We start from the raw sequence: 18,692 nt of genomic DNA on the forward strand, positions 1-18,692 counted from the left end.
TATGCTGGTTTCATCAGGCAGCTAATAGCTTACATGTCTAAGTGGTGTCTGTTGAAATAAACTTGGATTGGATGTAAGGGTTGGACTTAGATGCCACTTCACAATATTTTGGTTTTAATTAAGTGTCACACTCAAAATAAGTGATGACTGAGCTGTTCCTAATCTTATAACAGACTGTGGGTCCAACTGCCTTGTAAGCACAGATTGCTTCACTCATCACTCAGCGTACATTCTCCAGCCTGACTGACAGAAAGGGATATATTTACTTTTATTTACTTTAAGTGAATTAAGAAAAAAGATTGATTTTAACTATGGGGCAGATGGTCTTATTGCTTCCTGTTTTATAAATATTAAAGTATCATGCATAGTTATTCTATTTTTATTAATAAATTATTTTGCTGAGCATTTCTATGCAGTACAAATTATTTAAATTAGGTTTTGGGCTTCACATTCTCTATTTTCTTCTTAAATTCACTGAATGTTCAAACAATGCATTTAGAAACAAATTATTTTGTCAGTTTTTAAAACAAAATTATATGAACCTCACAAACGTTTCCTCTCCATTATGATGTACTAACTTTAATTTCTTAGTAAGCCCAGGTTTTTAAGTGCTTGACATGTGGGAAATTCTCAATATATAAATGACTGATTTTTGCCCAGTGCTGTGGTTCCATGACAGATGAGAGCGTAATGATCATGAAATATATTGCTGCACCATTTTGGTCTTCCCAAGTTCATAATTTCTTGACATTTCTTTACAGAACTTCTCACCTCGCTTTTAGTTCCTTCTTTCTTTTTACCCTTATTTGCGCTTTATTTTCATTCACATGGCCTCTTCTGAACATCAGTTAGTTTCTGAGTACTGGTCATTTAGATGACATTTTTATACATTTTATTTTCACATGGGAAATGCATGTTTGAAACACACACACAATTACTGAACAATCCATGGTAGCAAAGCTTTTTACTCAAAAGTTACTTAATATGTCACTAATTTAATTTATGCAAATATTTATAAATTTAGCAAGATACACATTCTCAGAAATAGAGTAGTTTAGAGGAAATAAAACTGATTTAAAACTGCTTTTTATTGGATTCATCCCACAGAAACATTCATGGAGCAGTACGAGTAAGAGAGTTTTCGTTTGTTTTTGTTTCGGTTTATACAGTGTCACTTCACTGATGCACACTATTTTAGCAAGGACTCTTCCAGACCCTTTGCTGCGTGGACAGAGTAAGATGGATAAAATATGCTCCCTTTTTCCTGGAGTATGAATGTTACCTACGCTCCCAACGAGGGTCTTTCTGCCTGGTACTGCTCTCGCTAATAGAATGAGACCAAGTTTGGGCCAGAAGCAAAGGAAAGCTTTATTCTCTGATCGGAGAATGGAGAGGTGGGAGCTCGCGCTCTGGAGCTCAGGCTCTTCCCAGCCAGGGAGACCGCGGTGGGCGGGGCTGCTTCGTAGGGCTCAGCGGCGGGGAGGGGCGGGGCAGAGCTCTCCCCGGGCAGGCGCAGTGTCTCTGCACAGGCCCCGCCCCCGCCATCGGGCCTTGCGCTGTTGTGCACAGCGTCCTGGAGCAAGCGGACTTGTCGTCGCAGCCGTTCCACGCCGGGAGCTCTGGTTTGAAGCGCGGGTGCAGGGCCTCTGCACACGGCAGTCTAGGAGGCAGTCAAACTACGCTAAGCACGAAGGGAGGAAAAAAAGGTTAGACTTTATTTTACTATCCAGGTTTTTATTTCCTAGGAATTGTTCATGGGCTTTGCTGGTGACAAATCCTTCCTGTCTTTTGTCTTGCTCCTCAGTCTTGAAGGTCGAAGGTCCTTGTTCTGTCACTCCTTCTGGCTGAGTGTGGGTGATGTCGTAACCCCGGGTAGAGGAGCAGAACTTCTCCCCAGCTGCCTTTAGACATGTTTGATGGTCACCAGACTTCAGCCCTGAATGTTTCTATTCCTGAGCGACTATTTGTCTAACCTTTTGGAAAGAAAGGACACCAGACAATTTAGTATGCATGGCCCGAATAGTAGCAAGAATTGTCGTCACATGTCAAATTGTTCCTAAAAATGAAGGTATTTAGGTCTTTTGCCTGAAGGGAAGTGTGCCCTGATGTCGAGGCTCACTGCAGTGGCATAAATATCCCTGACTGTGTTACCCCAAAAGGTAAAGACCTGGTTCTTGTCATACCTGACAGATTTTCAGATGGGAGACGGTGCGTTATGTAGTGAAAGATTTTAAAAGATATATTTAAAAGGAAAGGAAAAGCACACCCCCAAGAGTGGGAGGCAGGCTGATCCAAGGCAGGAAAAGCAGTGGTTTTTTGTCTTCCCTTTCTCTCACACCCTTGCTTAGAGGTGGTCTTTTGACTGCTTGATGGCTCTAGACCCTGGAGTGCTTAGTCACGTTTGGCCCCTTTGCGCATGTACTTACCCATGGTTTACACAGGAAAACCCATGATGGTGGGGGAGGGGGCTAAACTGCAGTGTTAATTATAATACAATGAACATTGGTCGTGTCCGGTTAAGTCCTCTCTGCTACCGTACAGTCTTGGCTGTCGGGTTCTAACTGTTTCCTTGCTGGCACTCATTTAGAAGAAGTAAAGCCCTTTATGCTGGAGGCGGGCACACCACCATCTTCCAGACCATCCTCCTGATCCTCTACCTGTCTGCCCAGTGCCCCCACTTACCTAACTGCCTAACAGTTGCATTTTGGTTATTTTCTGGAAGAGAAGCTTCATGTTAGAGATTCACATGAGTAGTCAAAGGGACCGCTTCCCCAGGTTGTCTCTCTGGAGGCTGAGATAGTCGAGTGTGATGTCCCCATGAAGTGATTCCTGCAACTTCAGGGCAGAAGTGGTAATCAGGATCACCAAGTGGGGTTCCTTCTCCTTAGGAGGAGCTAACCTTGCAGGCTGCTGGTTTTCCAGGATTTTAAGTGCACCCAGACTCCTAGCCGGAAGGGGTTTAGGGCCAGGTTGGTGGATGTGGGCAGCATCCAGTTACCATATTCCATGAGCGCTTTCATGGTTTCTGCTATCTGGAGGGCACACGGAGTTGTTCCATTTCAAGGTGGGCTAAGCCCCTTCTCTGGGGCTTGGGAAATGGGTCTACCATACATGAGTTAAAATGCGCTTAACTTTAACTTACCTCTTGGAGCTGACTGCTTGCAGAACAGGGCAATTGGGAGCAACTTAATGTGGAAAAAGTCAAGAGAGTGAGAGGGAGTTGGGAGCCAACTCCAAAAGCCTCTCAAATGCTCCCGCATTTAATGTGTACAATCAAAGGAGGAATCACTAACAGTTGTGTGTTGGAATTCAGGAATTCAGGGAAAGACAGGGTGGGATTGAGATTATAGAAATCACAGTGAGTACAAAGGCTTTGTTTATCTTTAGGAAAGTCATGGGGAGGGGGGGAACAAGGTACCTTCTTATAGATAATGTTAAAGCAGCCCACCAGCCCAGCCAGTCCCTTGTTCTGGGGACAGAAGGCTATCTAACAGCAGGCACGCCCAGCATTTATAGCCGAGGGCCTGGGTCCTTGCTTCGCAACCAGCAGAGTGCTATCTACAACCTCAACTATGCAAGCAAGGCACGGTCTCTGCTTTTTACAGCAAGGAGACCGGAGTGTGGATGCACAGGCGCCTGCTTCCAAGGCAGTTATTCAGCACATTTGTTCTTCTTTAAGGAGACAAGCGGCTGGGGTCTGTTACGATTTGTTGACTCAATCATGGGCTCCCACAACTTAATCCAGTTTCCTTGAGTCTCCTGGCGTAGATTGGCTAAGGTTTGTTTTAAGGTCTCATTGGATCCCTGTACTTTCCCTGATGATTGGGGTCTCCAGGCTGAGTGCAAGGTCCATTTTATGCCCGGGGCACTTGTCCCTTTTGTCACTTGAGACATGAACGCTAGGCCATTATCACTCTGTAGGGACCCGGGGAGCCCAAACCTGGGGATCATCTCAGTTCTAGCGGGGAATGCTTCTATCCACCCTGGAAAGGTGTCCACTAGCACCGAGAGATACTGAAATTGCCCAGTGCTCTCTACCTGACGGTGAAATCAATCTGCCTGTCTTCTCCGGGATGTGTCTCTGAATGGGCTTTATCTGGCGGCCTCTGGGGGTCTGGTGCTGGTCGTACAGATGAGGCATGTCTCAGCTATCCTACTGATTATACTTTTCATGCCAGGGATTACCATGGCTTCAGCTCCTATAGTGAGTTCCTTGGGGAGCCTCCTCGATGGCTAGAGAAGCTGGTTTGGGGAAAGAAATATTACTCACATTCATTAAATAGCCACCCATGGCCTCCTAGATCTTTACTGAAACCCCATTTTTAGGCTTTGTCTAATTCTAATTTTGTGTAGACTAGGGAGTAATTGGATGGATCTGGGCTCTTGAGTGTGAGGCACAATTGCCAGGTTGCCTTGGGCCACTCTTGTGGCACTTGTGTTAGCTTTGTTGTTTCTCTTTGTTACCTCTGCATTCCCTTTTCGATGTCTCTTCAGTGAATCACTGCCACTGTTTTTGGAAGCTGCACTGCTTCTAGGAGTCTCAGTATGTTTAAGCCACGTTTTACCTGCTTATTCTCTACAGTAAGCACACCCCTTTCCTTCCAAATAGCCCCATGTCCCTGTAGGATGGCATACACAACCTGGGAATCTGTGTAAACATTTAAGATTTTCCCAGTCCCGAGCTCTAAGGCTTGGGTGAGGGCTTTAAGCTCCAACTTCTGGGCAGAAGTCCCTGTGCCTAGGATTCTTGCTTCTATTACTCGGATCTGGGAGGTCACTGCCTATCTGACCAGCCTTTTCTCTCCCATAAAACTGCTCTTGTCTGTAAACCATTTATTTCTCTTTGGCATTTGGGAGAGGTTCACTTCCTAAGCAGGGGCAACTGAAATCGATCTTGTCTATGGTTTCTGCACAGTCATGCTCCAGGGGCCCTGTTTCTGTGGGATTTAACCTGTGACAGGTTTTAAGTAGTGACTGGCTGACCATGTTAACTCTCCCACCTCTAGCAGGGTTGTTGTAGCTGCTGCTGCCAGGAGGCCAGGCCATCCCTTAGCAGTTTAATCTAATTGTTTAGAGAAATAAGCAACCTCCCAAGGAGGGGGCTTCCAGTGTCTGAGCTAATTCCCCAAGGGCAACTACCTTCCTCTCCTGAATATGAAAGTCAAAGGATTTAGCTAAACCTGGGAGGGCCCTGAGGTAATTGCTTTTTCACTTCTTGAAGGGTTCATTCGCATTCTGAATTCCATTCAAAAGGATCGTCATCCTTTCGTTTCAACTTTTCATATAAAGGCCTAGTGATGAGACCACAGTTAGGTATCCAGGTGTGGCAAAACCCTTCCATCCCCAGGACACCCCTAAGCTGTCTTCCAGTTTTAGGAGAAATGAGCTGCAGATGGCTCCTTTCCTGTCCTGGGGTAGACTTCTCTGACCTGTGGTAATGTAGCCTAGGTAGGTCATCCTAGTTTGCGACATTTGAAACTTTTTCTTGGACACCTTGTATCCTTTATCCACTCCCTTTATCTGCTCAGTGGTTCAGGGTGGTTCCAGTATTTTTATCAGAGGCCTCCTCAGTAGGGCTGGCGATCATAATGTTGTTTACATACTGGAGGAGGAAGCCCTCCTCCAGATGCAGAGCTTTTAGGTCTTTAGCTAAAATTTCCCCAAAAACAGTGGAGGAATTTTTGAACCCTTAGGGCAGGACTGTCCAGCAGACTTGTCTCTGTTGCATGTTTGGATTCTGCCACTCAAAAGCAAAAAATTCTTGTGATTCTGGGGCAATGGAATACAGAAGAATACATCTTTTAAATCTAGTATGGAATACCAGGTCCTGGTGGACAGTAGAGTGGCCAGCAGGGTGTAGGGATTAGGGACTACTGGATGTAAGCTTGGCTGGCTTCAGTGACTGCCCTGAGGTCCTGTACCATCTGATATTCATTCCTCACTACGTTTCTTCAAGGGGAGAATGGGGGTATTACAGGCTGATGGGCATGGTTTAATAAGGCCCTGGCCAATTAGATCCTGTATAACAGGGCCAATGCCCAGCAAGTCCTCTCAATGGAGAGTGTAGTGTCTTCTATTGGGCCATGTATGTCTGGATTTTAGATGGGCTATCATGGGACTGGGTCCTATGCTCTTCCCACCTGTCCCTAGGCCCAGCCCTCGGAATTTACTCCTGGGAAGTCAACTTGCTCTGTCCTGGAAGGTCTGTCCTCTGCTATTAACATTATCATCTTGTGCCCCCTGTCCACAGGAACACCAGTCTTCAGTTTGTCTCCTATTAGGCAGAAAGTAGCTTCAAATTTATGTAAGATACTCCTTGCTAGTTGGGGTCTAGGGCATTAGGGAACGTATGGGAAGGTGTGAAGGAAAAGCCAGGCTGGGCCTACTCGTAAATCTATGTAACAAGTGTCGGATTATTGAGCTGAGTTCTGCTGGGCTAACTCGTAAATCTAAGTTAGTAAGTGTCAGTTTGCTGATTCCCTGCTCATGTTTTTTGCTAGCTAGCTGGATTTTCAGAGAGACATATCTGGCCTTGAAATGTTGGTTTGCTGCCTCTCTGCCTCTACTTTTGTGATAATGATGCTGCTAGAGCTGTTCCATGCCTATTGGCCGAATACCCCAAGCTTGTACTTAATCCTATAAAACCTCATGTGCACATCTTGGAGGTGCTCAGAGCTTCAGAGCAGAAGCCCCTTTGAGCCCGCCGGTGTAATAAGTCAGTACTCCAACCCTCCGAGTGGTGCTTGTTTCTTGGCTGGCCTGTTGTTTCCGTAACGAAGGAATGGGTGAGAGTGTGTTCATCCAGTCTGCATCCTGATTGGTGGCTCTGTGAATGCCCATTCCTGAGCCTTACCTGATACCTCCATAATTTTACAACTCTTAAGACTGCGTTTACTTGATCTGGTGTTCAGAACCAAGTAAGTGGCACTGGTGTTGATTAAGAATTCGACAGGGTTTCCCTCTATGTCCAGTGCCAGTCAGGGCTCCTTGAGGGTCAGATGGAGAGCCAGCTTAGGAGCCCCTCGGCCTTGTCGTTCTTCATCTGTTGGGACCATCTGTCTTTGAGAGTAGTGGCCAAGATCTGCGATTTCTGTCCCCCTTGGGCGGTAATGAGGGCATTCTTCCTTCCAGTGTCCCTCTTGTTTGCATATGACCCAGTTTGGGTCTTAGTTTCCTTGGCTTGTTACCCCTTGGCAGGGGCTGGGTGCCGCTCACTGGAGTTGAAAGGCTCCCTGGATGGTTAGTGCAGATCCCCGTACCAACCTAGTGACAGCCGGGGGCGGCAGCCGGTAGGTGGGCTTGCCTCTGGGCCTTCCTGTCCGCTGACTTTTCCTCCTCTATATCATGGTTGTCAAACACAAGTGGACAACTTCAACTGGGCAAGAGGTAAGGGTAACTGGTTCGGTTTACAGTTTCTGAAGTTTATGCCTAATGTCAAGGGCACTTTGGGAAATGAAATATTACCTCAAGACTGAGTTCCCCAATGACTCAGGGTCAGTGATAGTATGGATTTGGAGGCATTCCCTGATGAGCTCTAGGAATGCTGAAGGATTTTCTGTTGGCTCCTGATTGATTGCGTTTGTCTTATTCCAATTGACAGGTTTATTCCCTGCTGCCTGCATTCCTGTTAGGATTATGTTTTTATGATGGGTCAGCCTCTCTCTTCCAGCCCCTTCTTCATCGTCTTGATAGCCCCATTTGGGTTTATTATCTGGGACCACTTGATTCTCTGGTCTGAAAAGAGCACGATCTGCATTGTTTTTGTCCTCTTTGTCTGCTTCCTCTTAGGTTTTTGAAAAGATCATGGCCTTTTCTTCCCCAGTTAGGGGTACAATGAGGAAGCTCTGGATCTCAGCCCAGGTGGGGTCATGGGTCTGAAAGTTTCCCCTAATCTGATTCAGGAACCCTTTGGATCTTCCCTCTGTCCTTTGCTGTGACTTTTCCGGTTATACAGATCAGAAGTAATAATGGGGATGAGCCCTCCTTCTCCACTGGGGGCCTGCCTCACAGGAAGTATTTTTTCTGGCAGGTTGTTGGACCCTGGTTGGTAATTCGTCCTGCTTTGTGGACTTGCTGGACTGGGTTCTGGGGGAGGAGGCTGATATGGAAGGGGTGGAAGGGGCCCCTTGTGCCTGTGGCCCAAACTGGGATATATGAAGAAAGAGGGTAGGGAGGGGACAGAAGAAGCAGGGTTGGGGGGAGATCAAGAAGGCCTTCAGGAAGTGAATCAAGGACTGGCAGAAGGCTTAGTCTTTTTTGGTATTACCTCAGTGGAAGAGAGCCTACATTCCTTTTGAAGACCTGTGTTCTGATAGAAAATCATACAAAATTATTTTAAAATTAAAAATAGATTCAATCAAATGTTTACAGCCATCAGAATTCCTAAAATGTTTGATGATAGAGTATTTCTCTCTTCAATGTTCTAAAAGTTCTGAATTTTCTTCAACATTGTAGCAATTTAAAAACTAAATTAGATTACACATAGACTGTTGTACTATATTGACGTAAAAATTCAATAATAAAAACGTAAATAATTAAATTATGTACATAATTCTCTTGAAGCAGGTACAATTTTAAACAATACATTTCCAGTGAAAAAAATGAGGAAATTATATTTATTTTGTATAATCAATAATTTATAAGGGCCTTCACTGAGTAAGACTCCCTGAGAGATTTTATAATTATTAGATATCTTAGTTCTCTTAACTCCCTTGATGTGGAAGCCAAAGAGAAAAAGCGCTTGAAAAAATGTTACAAGTCATTGTACCAAGATAAACCAGTGCCTTAAGTTACCTGCATGCTAGTTAGAATTGTAAGTGAATCCAACTCTGCTTTGTGTCAGGCATGTAGTAGACTAAGTTGTCAGTTTTAAAATCTCTGCAGGTGATAAACTGGCCATTTTAAATGCCACTGGGTCAAATTGCAACAGTCTCTCTTGGTCCCCTGATGGAACTTAAAAATGCCAATGCCTTCATTATATTTATATGCCTGTAAATTAAGAAAGTCCCCTTTGAATATCTGCTATTTAATCTACACACTTACTCAAATTATAAATATTAATTTAAGCCTTGCTATGATAGCAGTTATCTTTGTTAAAATGCTATGTTGCATTTAGAGAAGTAATTTTCACTTACGATATTAATTACAGCTCCTATTTTCCCTCTGTTAGCTCTTCTCCTGAAATTTTTTTTTATGCTGGTGACACTTGTTTCACTGAAGTAGAAAATCTTAACATCTTTGACTTTTTCCCTTTTTCAGTAATGTCCTAATTAATCCAGAGATAACTCCTATTTTGATAATTTTTGTTACATCTATACCTACCTTTCCATATTCTTTGCCACCAGCCAGCCCAGATACTCATCATAATCTATCCTAAATGCTTTTTCCCTAAATTTAATTTGTCAGTCATCCTATCTTTTGATTAATCTTTACTAAATACCAATTTTGTCGTATTAATTTCTACTTATAAATAATAAACAGACAACCATTTAAGTCTAGAAATTTTACCATGGCTTTTGAGTTTCTCCAGTGTGTTTTCAAAACCACTTCTCCAGTGATAATATATTACCAATGTTCTTCTACATGAGATCAACCTCATCTATATTGATCTATTAATTATTCCCTGAATCTTCCTTGAACAAAAAATTTTGTCTTAACTGGAATGCCCACCAACATACATGCCTTACCTGGAGTCTGCTCTCTTTCTGTCTTTTTATTGTAATATCTGTCTCAACTTTTTTTCTTTCAAGTTTTATTGCCCTCTGTGCAGCCTTCTTGATTATAAATGTCTTAATGGCCATAATTGATAAACATCGTTTTGCTTTATTATTCATCTTTTTATGCAGTGTTGTTGTCATACCAAATAAATTAGAAATACTTTGACATTAGGAACTATGCCAATATTTTTGCATACCATAGCAATTTGCAGAATTCATATATTCAATAAATAATTACTGATCTTGATAAACAAATTTTTAATTTACCCAACTCTACATTTCAGATTGTTATTGCATGTATTTCTTTGAGAATAGTTCAAAAAGGACATAGATTTATCATGGCGCCACTTTTCAGTCTGTGGGTTTAAAATGTTTTCTGACTTTAAATGAGAATCCCTTGTGAAGATACTGGCATTTTGGCTATCCAACCCCAATTCTAATACAAAAGTATGATTTATTGGTTGGTTTGAAGTAATGCCATCATTTGCTCAAATTGCTGCTCAAATCAAGTGAGTCAGTCTATGTAATGTTATACACTTCTCCATTTTCTTCAAAGTTATCATGTCTTTTCCAAATACTTAAGAAGACTAAAACATAAAAATTAGATTTTTCAGCATCAGTGAATGCCATTTCATTTTTAAAATCCCATCCAATTCTAAATAGAAATTTTAATTAGAAATGTTTACTACGTTTCTGTCCTAAATGACATAAAGGCCTCGTATCAGTATCCACTTTCATGTTTTGTCTCTAAATTGAAATGTCAGAAATGAAGGCAAGATTAACTGGATAGATAGAAAATACCAGTTTTGTCCAGTTTTCTCTGAACACAAATTTCTATTTGGCATTAGAAAACTGTTTCATTTTCTTCTGACATTTGAGTCCAAAATGAGTCTATTAGAGGTGGCCACAGGTCAAGAATGATCACAAGAAACTCTGGATGTTAAATCACTAGAGTAATGATTAAAGCATGACCTTAAATTTTAGTTCTTCACGTTTTTCCTAATATGCGTATGTTTTAATGTATCTGTAGAGGTCAATTAGAGCAAATCTAGCCTTCAGGAAATGTATTTAACTAGAGAATTATGTGTTTTCTTTTTATTATATACTTTTAATCCCTGATTTATAGCCATGTGCCCAGTCACCAAAATGTCCATAAAAATATGATCTTGATTAATGAGTGAATTACTAGTTTGTACTGAATAAAAAATTAACCAAATATTTTAATATAAATTAGCTAATTAATTTCAAGCTTAATTTCACTTGATTGCAATGAATGTTTCTTACACCCAACAGCAAATCAGTGCAAAATTGTTCAGAACTTTATTTGACTTCGAAAGTGCCTTTATCTTTCAAGTTTTGTCTTTTCTATAAACTCCAAAGGTCAAAGTAATAATTGGCAGACATTTCTCAAAATCTCTGATATCCTTAAATTCAGCTGAAGTCAATGAAACAATTACAAAACTATATGTTCTCAATACCATCAATAGTCTGTACCTAGTGTACAGTAAGCTCTTGGTAAATGTTCATTATTCTGCTATGCACTTGTATGTTATCAGTTTAGGAGAAATAGAAATGAAGGTGATGAGCTTTCACTTCTAGAAATTTACATTTATATATGGTAGAGAAGTGAATATCATCCACAATGGTGAGTTTCACTTGTTTAGTGAACATGTCTCTGGATCAAGATTTCTACTTGTTGATATTATAGATGGGGCTATCAAAGAATGTTTTGTAAAGCTATTGATATTTTAGTTTCATTTTGAAGATAGAATATAGCCAGCCATGCAGAGATGTGAGTAAGGGAGATGAAGGCAAAGGAAACAGTTTGAGCAAATGCACATTGATGAGGAAGTGTGAGTCAGTGCGGAAGAGGGGACAATTAATTGTGGTTGTCTACAGCTATAAAAGCATTAGGAGTACTTGGAAATAAACCTAGAAGACCTAATTTTCTTTCAATTAAAATGTATATAATAGTTAATTGGACAAAACAAATGCACTTAGAAGATTTTTGAGTCGGCAGGTGAAACTAAACTGTTTTAGAAACGTATGCTTGCAGCAGCCTGAGAAATACTCTCATGGGAAGGAACACTGAAGAGATAAAAGTCAGAAAAAGAAATGTAGAACTTGATACATCATTATCTCAGATTAAAATAAATATCTCAGATTAAAATTAATGAGTGCATGTATCAGGGAAACATTGTTGGAAATACATGAGAATGTGTACAAATTACGTTTCAGAGGTTATATGTCCAAGACTTTTCGATTGATTGGTGGTGGCCAAAAATGGTGAACAATGAGCAATTTTTGGTAGAAGGGGAAGGGTTCAGTTTGCACTTGGAGAGTTTGAAATTAAAATATGCTATTCAACTGAATCCTATCTAAGGATTGGAGATTGCAGGATTAAATTTTGGGAAAGCACAGGCTGAAGAGCCAAAGAGAAAAGGAAATTGAGGGCATGAAATAAGATGAGGTTTTAAAGGAGAAATAAAAGGAGCAGAACCCCAATTCTCTTTTTTCTTTCAAACATACAACCTCTTTTCTGCCTCTTTCTCTTCTTTCCATAAGTATGAGTAAACCTTCAATTTATAAAATTCCTGACTACGTACCTGGAATTGTGAATCCCCAAAACTCTAAACATCTCTTCAGATTCAAGTTTCTTCCGAGAGCAATCTCAACTTCCTTGACTTTTTCTGCAGCTTTCATCTATTGTCCCCAGTACATTAAACTAAGTTTATCAAGGGAATTAGTTGCTTCTCAAAAGAAAAAGTTATTTTCTGTGAATTCTCACTAATATTGACATTGTTTACAGTAGATAGTCACTTGTTCCTTGGTTCTGCTAAGTTTTCTCCCTATTCTTTCTAAATTCATTGTTCTTTTTAACTGGTTTCTCTCTGAAATAATAGGCTTACTAGAACACTTTTTGAGCCCCTATAATGTGCCAAGTATTCTCTGAGCATTGATGAAATTATGAATAAAGACAGGGCCCAAGACTGACAGGAAAAAAAAGATAGCCATGTAGCTCAGCCTGAGTTTCTCATGGAGGTTTCCAGAAAAAGAAGGAATTCATCAATCAAGTATAGGAAGTACAAGGAAATATTTTAAAGAGCTTAAATACATGTTTGACAAGACTTCCTTGATAAATATTTTCTTCCTTTCTCATATTTATTTCTTTAAACATTGTCAGCATAGCTATGTTAAAGTCTTGGTCTAATTCCATTTTTTTTCCTTTTCCTTTTCTTTCTTTTTTTTTTTTTTTTGGCATTTCATGGGTCTCTTTTTCCTCTAGGTTATTTCAGCTGATTCTTGCTCACAGTGCCTTATTTCACCATGTATTTTATAATGTCAGAATGTGAGTTTAGCTTAAAGAGAACTTCATTTATGAAAATCGTGGGGAGTCTGGGCTGATTATATAGCTCTTCTGAAGGGAATTTATGTTTGCTACTGCCACGTAGCTGTGAACCCTACATGTGAGATGGCTTTTTCATTTAATTTGCATCTTGGGGTTTCCCAAAGAACATATATTTACAATTAAAATCTCAAACCCGGAATATGGCAGAACAGTGGTTAATCTGTTTAAGGAGAAACATTTTTCGCCTATACAGGCCAGGAGGGACAACTCTCCTTGACATCACCCTTTTGCCAGTGGGCTGATTTGTTCTTATGCTAAGGGTGAGTCTAATTCTGGTCCAGTGGTATGTGGTTTTCTATAACATCCCCTCTTCATGCCAATCTTGATCCATTCTCTGCAATCTGGGAGCCTCTCAGTTACCATCATCCACAAATTCCCAGTGTAGGCCTGCACTCTAGTTTTTAAGTTTGTCTCCACTATTTTCCCTCAAGGCACTATTACTTTCCTGAAAGGTTACCTCTGCGTTTCTGGGAGCAAAGGGTGGTGGGACAAGGTTTTGGGGAGTGGCCTCACACCACAATGTCCACCATACTATTAGAAGTATAAATCTTTCAATTAATGTTAAAACATAATTTTAATTATTTTCTGAAGTTTTAGAATATTCAGATGTTTTATTTCAAATTTGACAACAGACTTTTTGACCATCTTGCCTATTTTACCGCCATTGCCCTGGTTCCTTTACTTACTAATCTTGAGAAAATGGATGTTTAATCATTGTTCCTTATGTAGTTCTCTCTCTCTTCCCTCTGTGTATGCTTCCTTCCATGGAAATATTTTAGTAGGTAGTCAGAATGTTTAATTCATATTTTAATTATTGTACTAATAATGTAAGATATACTCTTTTTAAGCAAGTTTCCAAATTTTGAGCAAGAATTTCCTTTAGCTATTACCCACTCTGGTAGCACACATAAGGCCTAGCCTGGGAATATGGAACAGCTGTCTGAGTATGAATTTCCTCATTTTCTTAACTAAAAATTTCAGCATAGCTTAAATAAGTTCTGTAATTGGTCTGGTTGTAAGCTGCATAAGAATATAACAGATATAATGTTGTTATGTTGTGTTTTACAAAACTGTAATTTCTCTTTACAGGTAATAAAAGCACTGGGGGTAAATAATTGCTATTTAGATCATGTGGTATAGATATCATGTATTAAAATCTTAGCATTCATTTTAAAACCATAATTAATTTTACTCCAATCTTTTTTTCAGCTCTTCTTCAAGTGACAATTTCACTTAGCAAAGTAGAGCTTAGTGTGGGCGAATCTAAATTCTTCACATGTACAGGTATGTGTTTCTACAAATATTTTCAGGTAACTTGTTTCATGCTTTAAATATTCATATAATATACTGGCTAAATTTAAGTAGTTAAAAAAATCAACTCTTTAGAAATAAAATTGTATGTTATCATTGGGCTTATAATGATTGGAAAAGTGTTAATAAGCATATTTTACATATTAAACACTATGAACTTTATTTCTGTTACTTTCAAGTTACTAACTTTGTCTGCCAAACTAGGTCATTTATTTTGAAAATAATTTATCAGGTATAATGTATACACAATAACTTTTAACCAATTAAATATTTATCTAAATAGTAATATTAGGATGAATATAAATGTTGTAACTGAACCATTTTTGTTAATAGGAAATGAATTAATTAGATGTAGCACACTGCATTATAGTTACATTTGAATGAAAATTTTAGGACAAAGCAAATCAAATCCATCCTTATGAAAAGTGATTATTTTTAAAGTAAATTATTATTAACCAGCTCAATTGTATCGCATAATCACGGAATAATGAAATAGTTTTAAATGAATTAAAAATTAAATTGTATTATTTTCTTGGCTTTGCATATTTTAATGATATAAATTATATGATGTTAATTGCCTCTGTATATAATTCATAAGATCAAACTGACATAATTTAAAAGTATGAATTAACATCACTCAGTGGTACTGAGTTTTGTTCTCAATAATAGGGCAAAAATAATTAAACATTGTTTTCCTTTTATTTAAAGACATATAACCAAGAGCTATACAGTTGTTGGGGAAGTGGCCTTACCTATGTTAAATAGAGTAGTAAAACAAGAATCTGAAAATAAAAATGTGGAAAACCTATGCAAATCAGAACGCTTGCTTGTATTTTTCTGTTACAGTGGTAACTGTTGATTCTAAAGTTTCCTGAACATAGATATCTGAAACTCAATCAAATAAGTATGTCTTAAAATTAAACTAGAGGGTAGCCATGTTACCGACCTGGGTTCTTGGACTCTGTAATTGATAGAAATTGACAAGAGACCAGGTAAGGAATTCAGGCAAGGCTTTACTGGGACTCATGCTGCAGCAGGAGGGAGTGAGAACAAGAAACTGTTTCCATTGCTTGCTCCCTGGGTTGGGGGGCGGGGCGAGCTGATCCCTTACATGGGGTGAGGGTAGCATAGGTTGTCTGCCACCCCCTTGGTGGTGCTGGGTTCAGGGATCATGCGTAGTACCCTGCTTTTGCTGAGACGTGGCAGTTGGGTTTTGGCCTTTTTGTGTCTTTGTTCATAATTTGCCCCAACTGCATATGCATGCAGTTGTTTTAGAGTTTGTTCAGATGCAAGCACTGCAGTAAACGGTCCCAGGTCCCAGGTCCCAGGTCCCGGCCTATTTCAGTCATACCCTCACAGAACTAAATACGAATGTGTCATGTATAGCAGATGAATTTTTATACTACATTTAACATGTATGTTTTCAAGAAAAGAAGTTTAATGCTATTTATTAATTTATCCAATATTTCAGTCCTATCAGTAAAATAACATGGAAAGCTTTATGGGGAATTATTAAGTATTAGAATTGTCAGAAAAAAGAGAATTATGACTGCTTTATGAAAATCCAGAATAAACTGTCCATGATAGTGAAATTTTATTCCATAGCCTTAAGAATGAAAGTATCCAAAATACTTCACAGAATATCCTTTATAATTTACTGTGTAAAGTGGAGTTTTCTATTGCTCAAATTTAAAGTGATGCATATTTAAATTATTCTTTTGTAAATTCTCAACGGAGGAGGGAATTAAAGCTAATACCTCCCCCGAATGAGTCACCCTGTAACGACTATAGTTTTATGTTCAGAAAAACCTGAAGATAATATAACTAAGATCTATTTAATATTTAACTAAACTTACATACTTTATTCTCGAGCATGTCTAATTTTATATAGGAAGGAAGGCAATTTGTTTCCAGAGCCATTTCTTGGGGAAAAAAATAAGATGGAACAATTTTCTTCAAAAAGGTCCTACAGATGTTAGTTAACTGTATGCATTTTCCCCCGATACTTTTGAGTTAATAGTGTATACTGCTTCCACAAATTATCGCTCAAGTAATTAGGTGAAATGCATCCTTTTGGTGACTAAAAGTAAACACAGGAAGCTTCAGCTTTCACGAAGAGGATAATAACCTAGATTCAGAATTGGAATACGTAAATAAATGTTTACCCTGTAATGATTTGGTTGTGATTGCCTAGCACTATAAGTATCATTTCAATGCATTCTAATTATCATATGATTAAATAGTTAACAGTTTTAGATTGAAATGATGAAACTACTGATTTCAGTTGGGAAAAGAGAAGATTAGGGCTCTAGTTTAAAAATAGTTATTGGTCTTATCTATACAAGTTTAACAACGTGGGAAATTCATTCAAATTTCTGTATTAACAAAAGCCAAAGTTTACTTCGTAAAAGATTTACATTTTTATGAGCTCTACTGTATGACAGGAAAAAGTGCTATCTCCTGACCCTAGCAAAGAAACTTGCGCAAGTGAAATCATGTTAGCAATCGTGTTAGCATGTTTCTGTTTAAGTATGTCTATCAAGGGCATTTATGTTGGACTTGGTAGCCAAGGTGCTTTCAGTACTTAAGTGTAGTCATAATCCGTAGATTAACATGGTAAAGTTCAAGCTATCATAGCTTAAATACCTTATTTCAAGTTCCCTAAGGAACTTTTGGATTTTGCTTACTCAAATGAGATTGCATGCTCAATGTTGGATAAATAAGGATGAACATGTGTGCTAGCATTTGTGTTTACTTTCAATTTTGTAAGATTTTCAGATTTCCAGTCTTCTGTTTACATTTTTTTCCTAAATTGTCAAATTTGTTACACAATAGTAAATGCCAGCGTCAAAACAAACATTTGAAACATATTTTCAAACATTTCTTTTCCGTGGCTCTTTGCAGCAATTGGTGAACCTGAGAGTATAGATTGGTATAATCCTCAAGGAGAGAAGATAATTTCAACACAGAGAGTATCGGTGCAAAAGGAAGGTATTAGGTCACGATTAACCATCTACAACGCAAATATAGAAGATGCAGGGATATATCGTTGTCAAGCAACAGATGCCAAAGGACAGACACAAGAAGCTACAGTTGTTTTGGAAATTTACCGTAAGTCACGGATTTATAAATTTTACTTGGTTGAAATTGTACTTTCTTATAAAAAAATTTTAACATGTTAAAATGTATTGAACAATAAAAACTAATACTCAGTAAGAACTAACTATGTGTTAGGCAATGTGCTGAGACCTTTACAGATATCAGCTTATTTATATTTTACTGTAGTGCACCTCTAAAATAAAATAGATAATAGATCATAGTGGATTATAAATATATAGATGGCTCCAGTTCTGTTGGTCAAATAATATAGATGAAAATGTTTTAATTTTCTGAGGTCATTAAGAATTTTTGAATAAATAGAAAACAGTAGTTTAAGTAGTGATATAAAATTTATTGGGAGTACTTTTTTCACTCTGAAAGAAAAGGTTAGAAAAGGTTATTTGTTATTTGTTGTAACTAAAATTACATATGTGATAGCAGTGACCAGTCTAGCATGAGAACTGGGGAAGGGTCAGTGAACAGGATTTAGACAGAGAACAATCTGAAAACATCGAACCAGAAGAATAACATCTAACCAGATTCTTTACCACTAGGCATTTTCAGTAACAAGGTTTTCTACATTTACACTTTATTTTATGATTTGAGATTGATTGCTTCCTACATTCCTTTTCCCTTCTCTCTAGGAATTGTTAACCCGTTTAGGAAACTCATTGACTCCCTGGGTTTGAAACCAGGCTCTATCACTTACCCCTGTGGCCTTGAGCAATCTCATAATCTGTCTTGTCGCTTTCATCAATAAAATGGGTATAATAGTAATACCTACATTATACATAGAGTTACTTTGAGAACTACATTAATTCATGCATAAAGTGCTTAGAACAGTGCCTAACAATTAATTTGTGGTAGTCAGTAATTCTACCAGTGAAAAATTATAAACAGTTTTAAAACACCAGCTCATAAGGCATCTCTTCCTTACAGCTTTGTTTTTGTTATTCTAGAAACAGGAGATGGAAAAAAAAAAAAAAAGGCTAAATCAGTCCCACAGCATGACTTCCTCTTGGATGACCAGAGCAATTTGTTAGTGCATTGTTACCCTCATTTTTCCTGATTTGACCTTTTTTCTCCCTGTTAGTTTCCAAGTTCCTCGAGGAAAGATATTTGACCATCTACTGTACCAATTTCATAAATAGCAAAAT

At 38.8% G+C, this 18,692-nt stretch overlaps 1 protein-coding gene across 1 annotated transcript in view; it reads left to right on the forward strand.

Annotated features, from left to right (window-relative positions):
* NCAM2 (neural cell adhesion molecule 2) overlaps positions 1-18,692 on the forward strand; it is a 429,294-nt gene that overhangs the window by 231,399 nt on the left and 179,203 nt on the right. Inside the window, exons 2-3 of the mRNA XM_006215779.2 lie at positions 14,335-14,409; positions 17,341-17,547. Coding sequence (XP_006215841.2) covers positions 14,335-14,409; positions 17,341-17,547 — 282 coding nt within the window. The remainder of the gene's footprint in view (positions 1-14,334; positions 14,410-17,340; positions 17,548-18,692) is intronic.

Source organism: Vicugna pacos, chromosome 1, assembly GCF_048564905.1.
Source record: "Vicugna pacos chromosome 1, VicPac4, whole genome shotgun sequence".
NCBI classification, from domain to species: Eukaryota; Metazoa; Chordata; class Mammalia; order Artiodactyla; family Camelidae; genus Vicugna; species Vicugna pacos.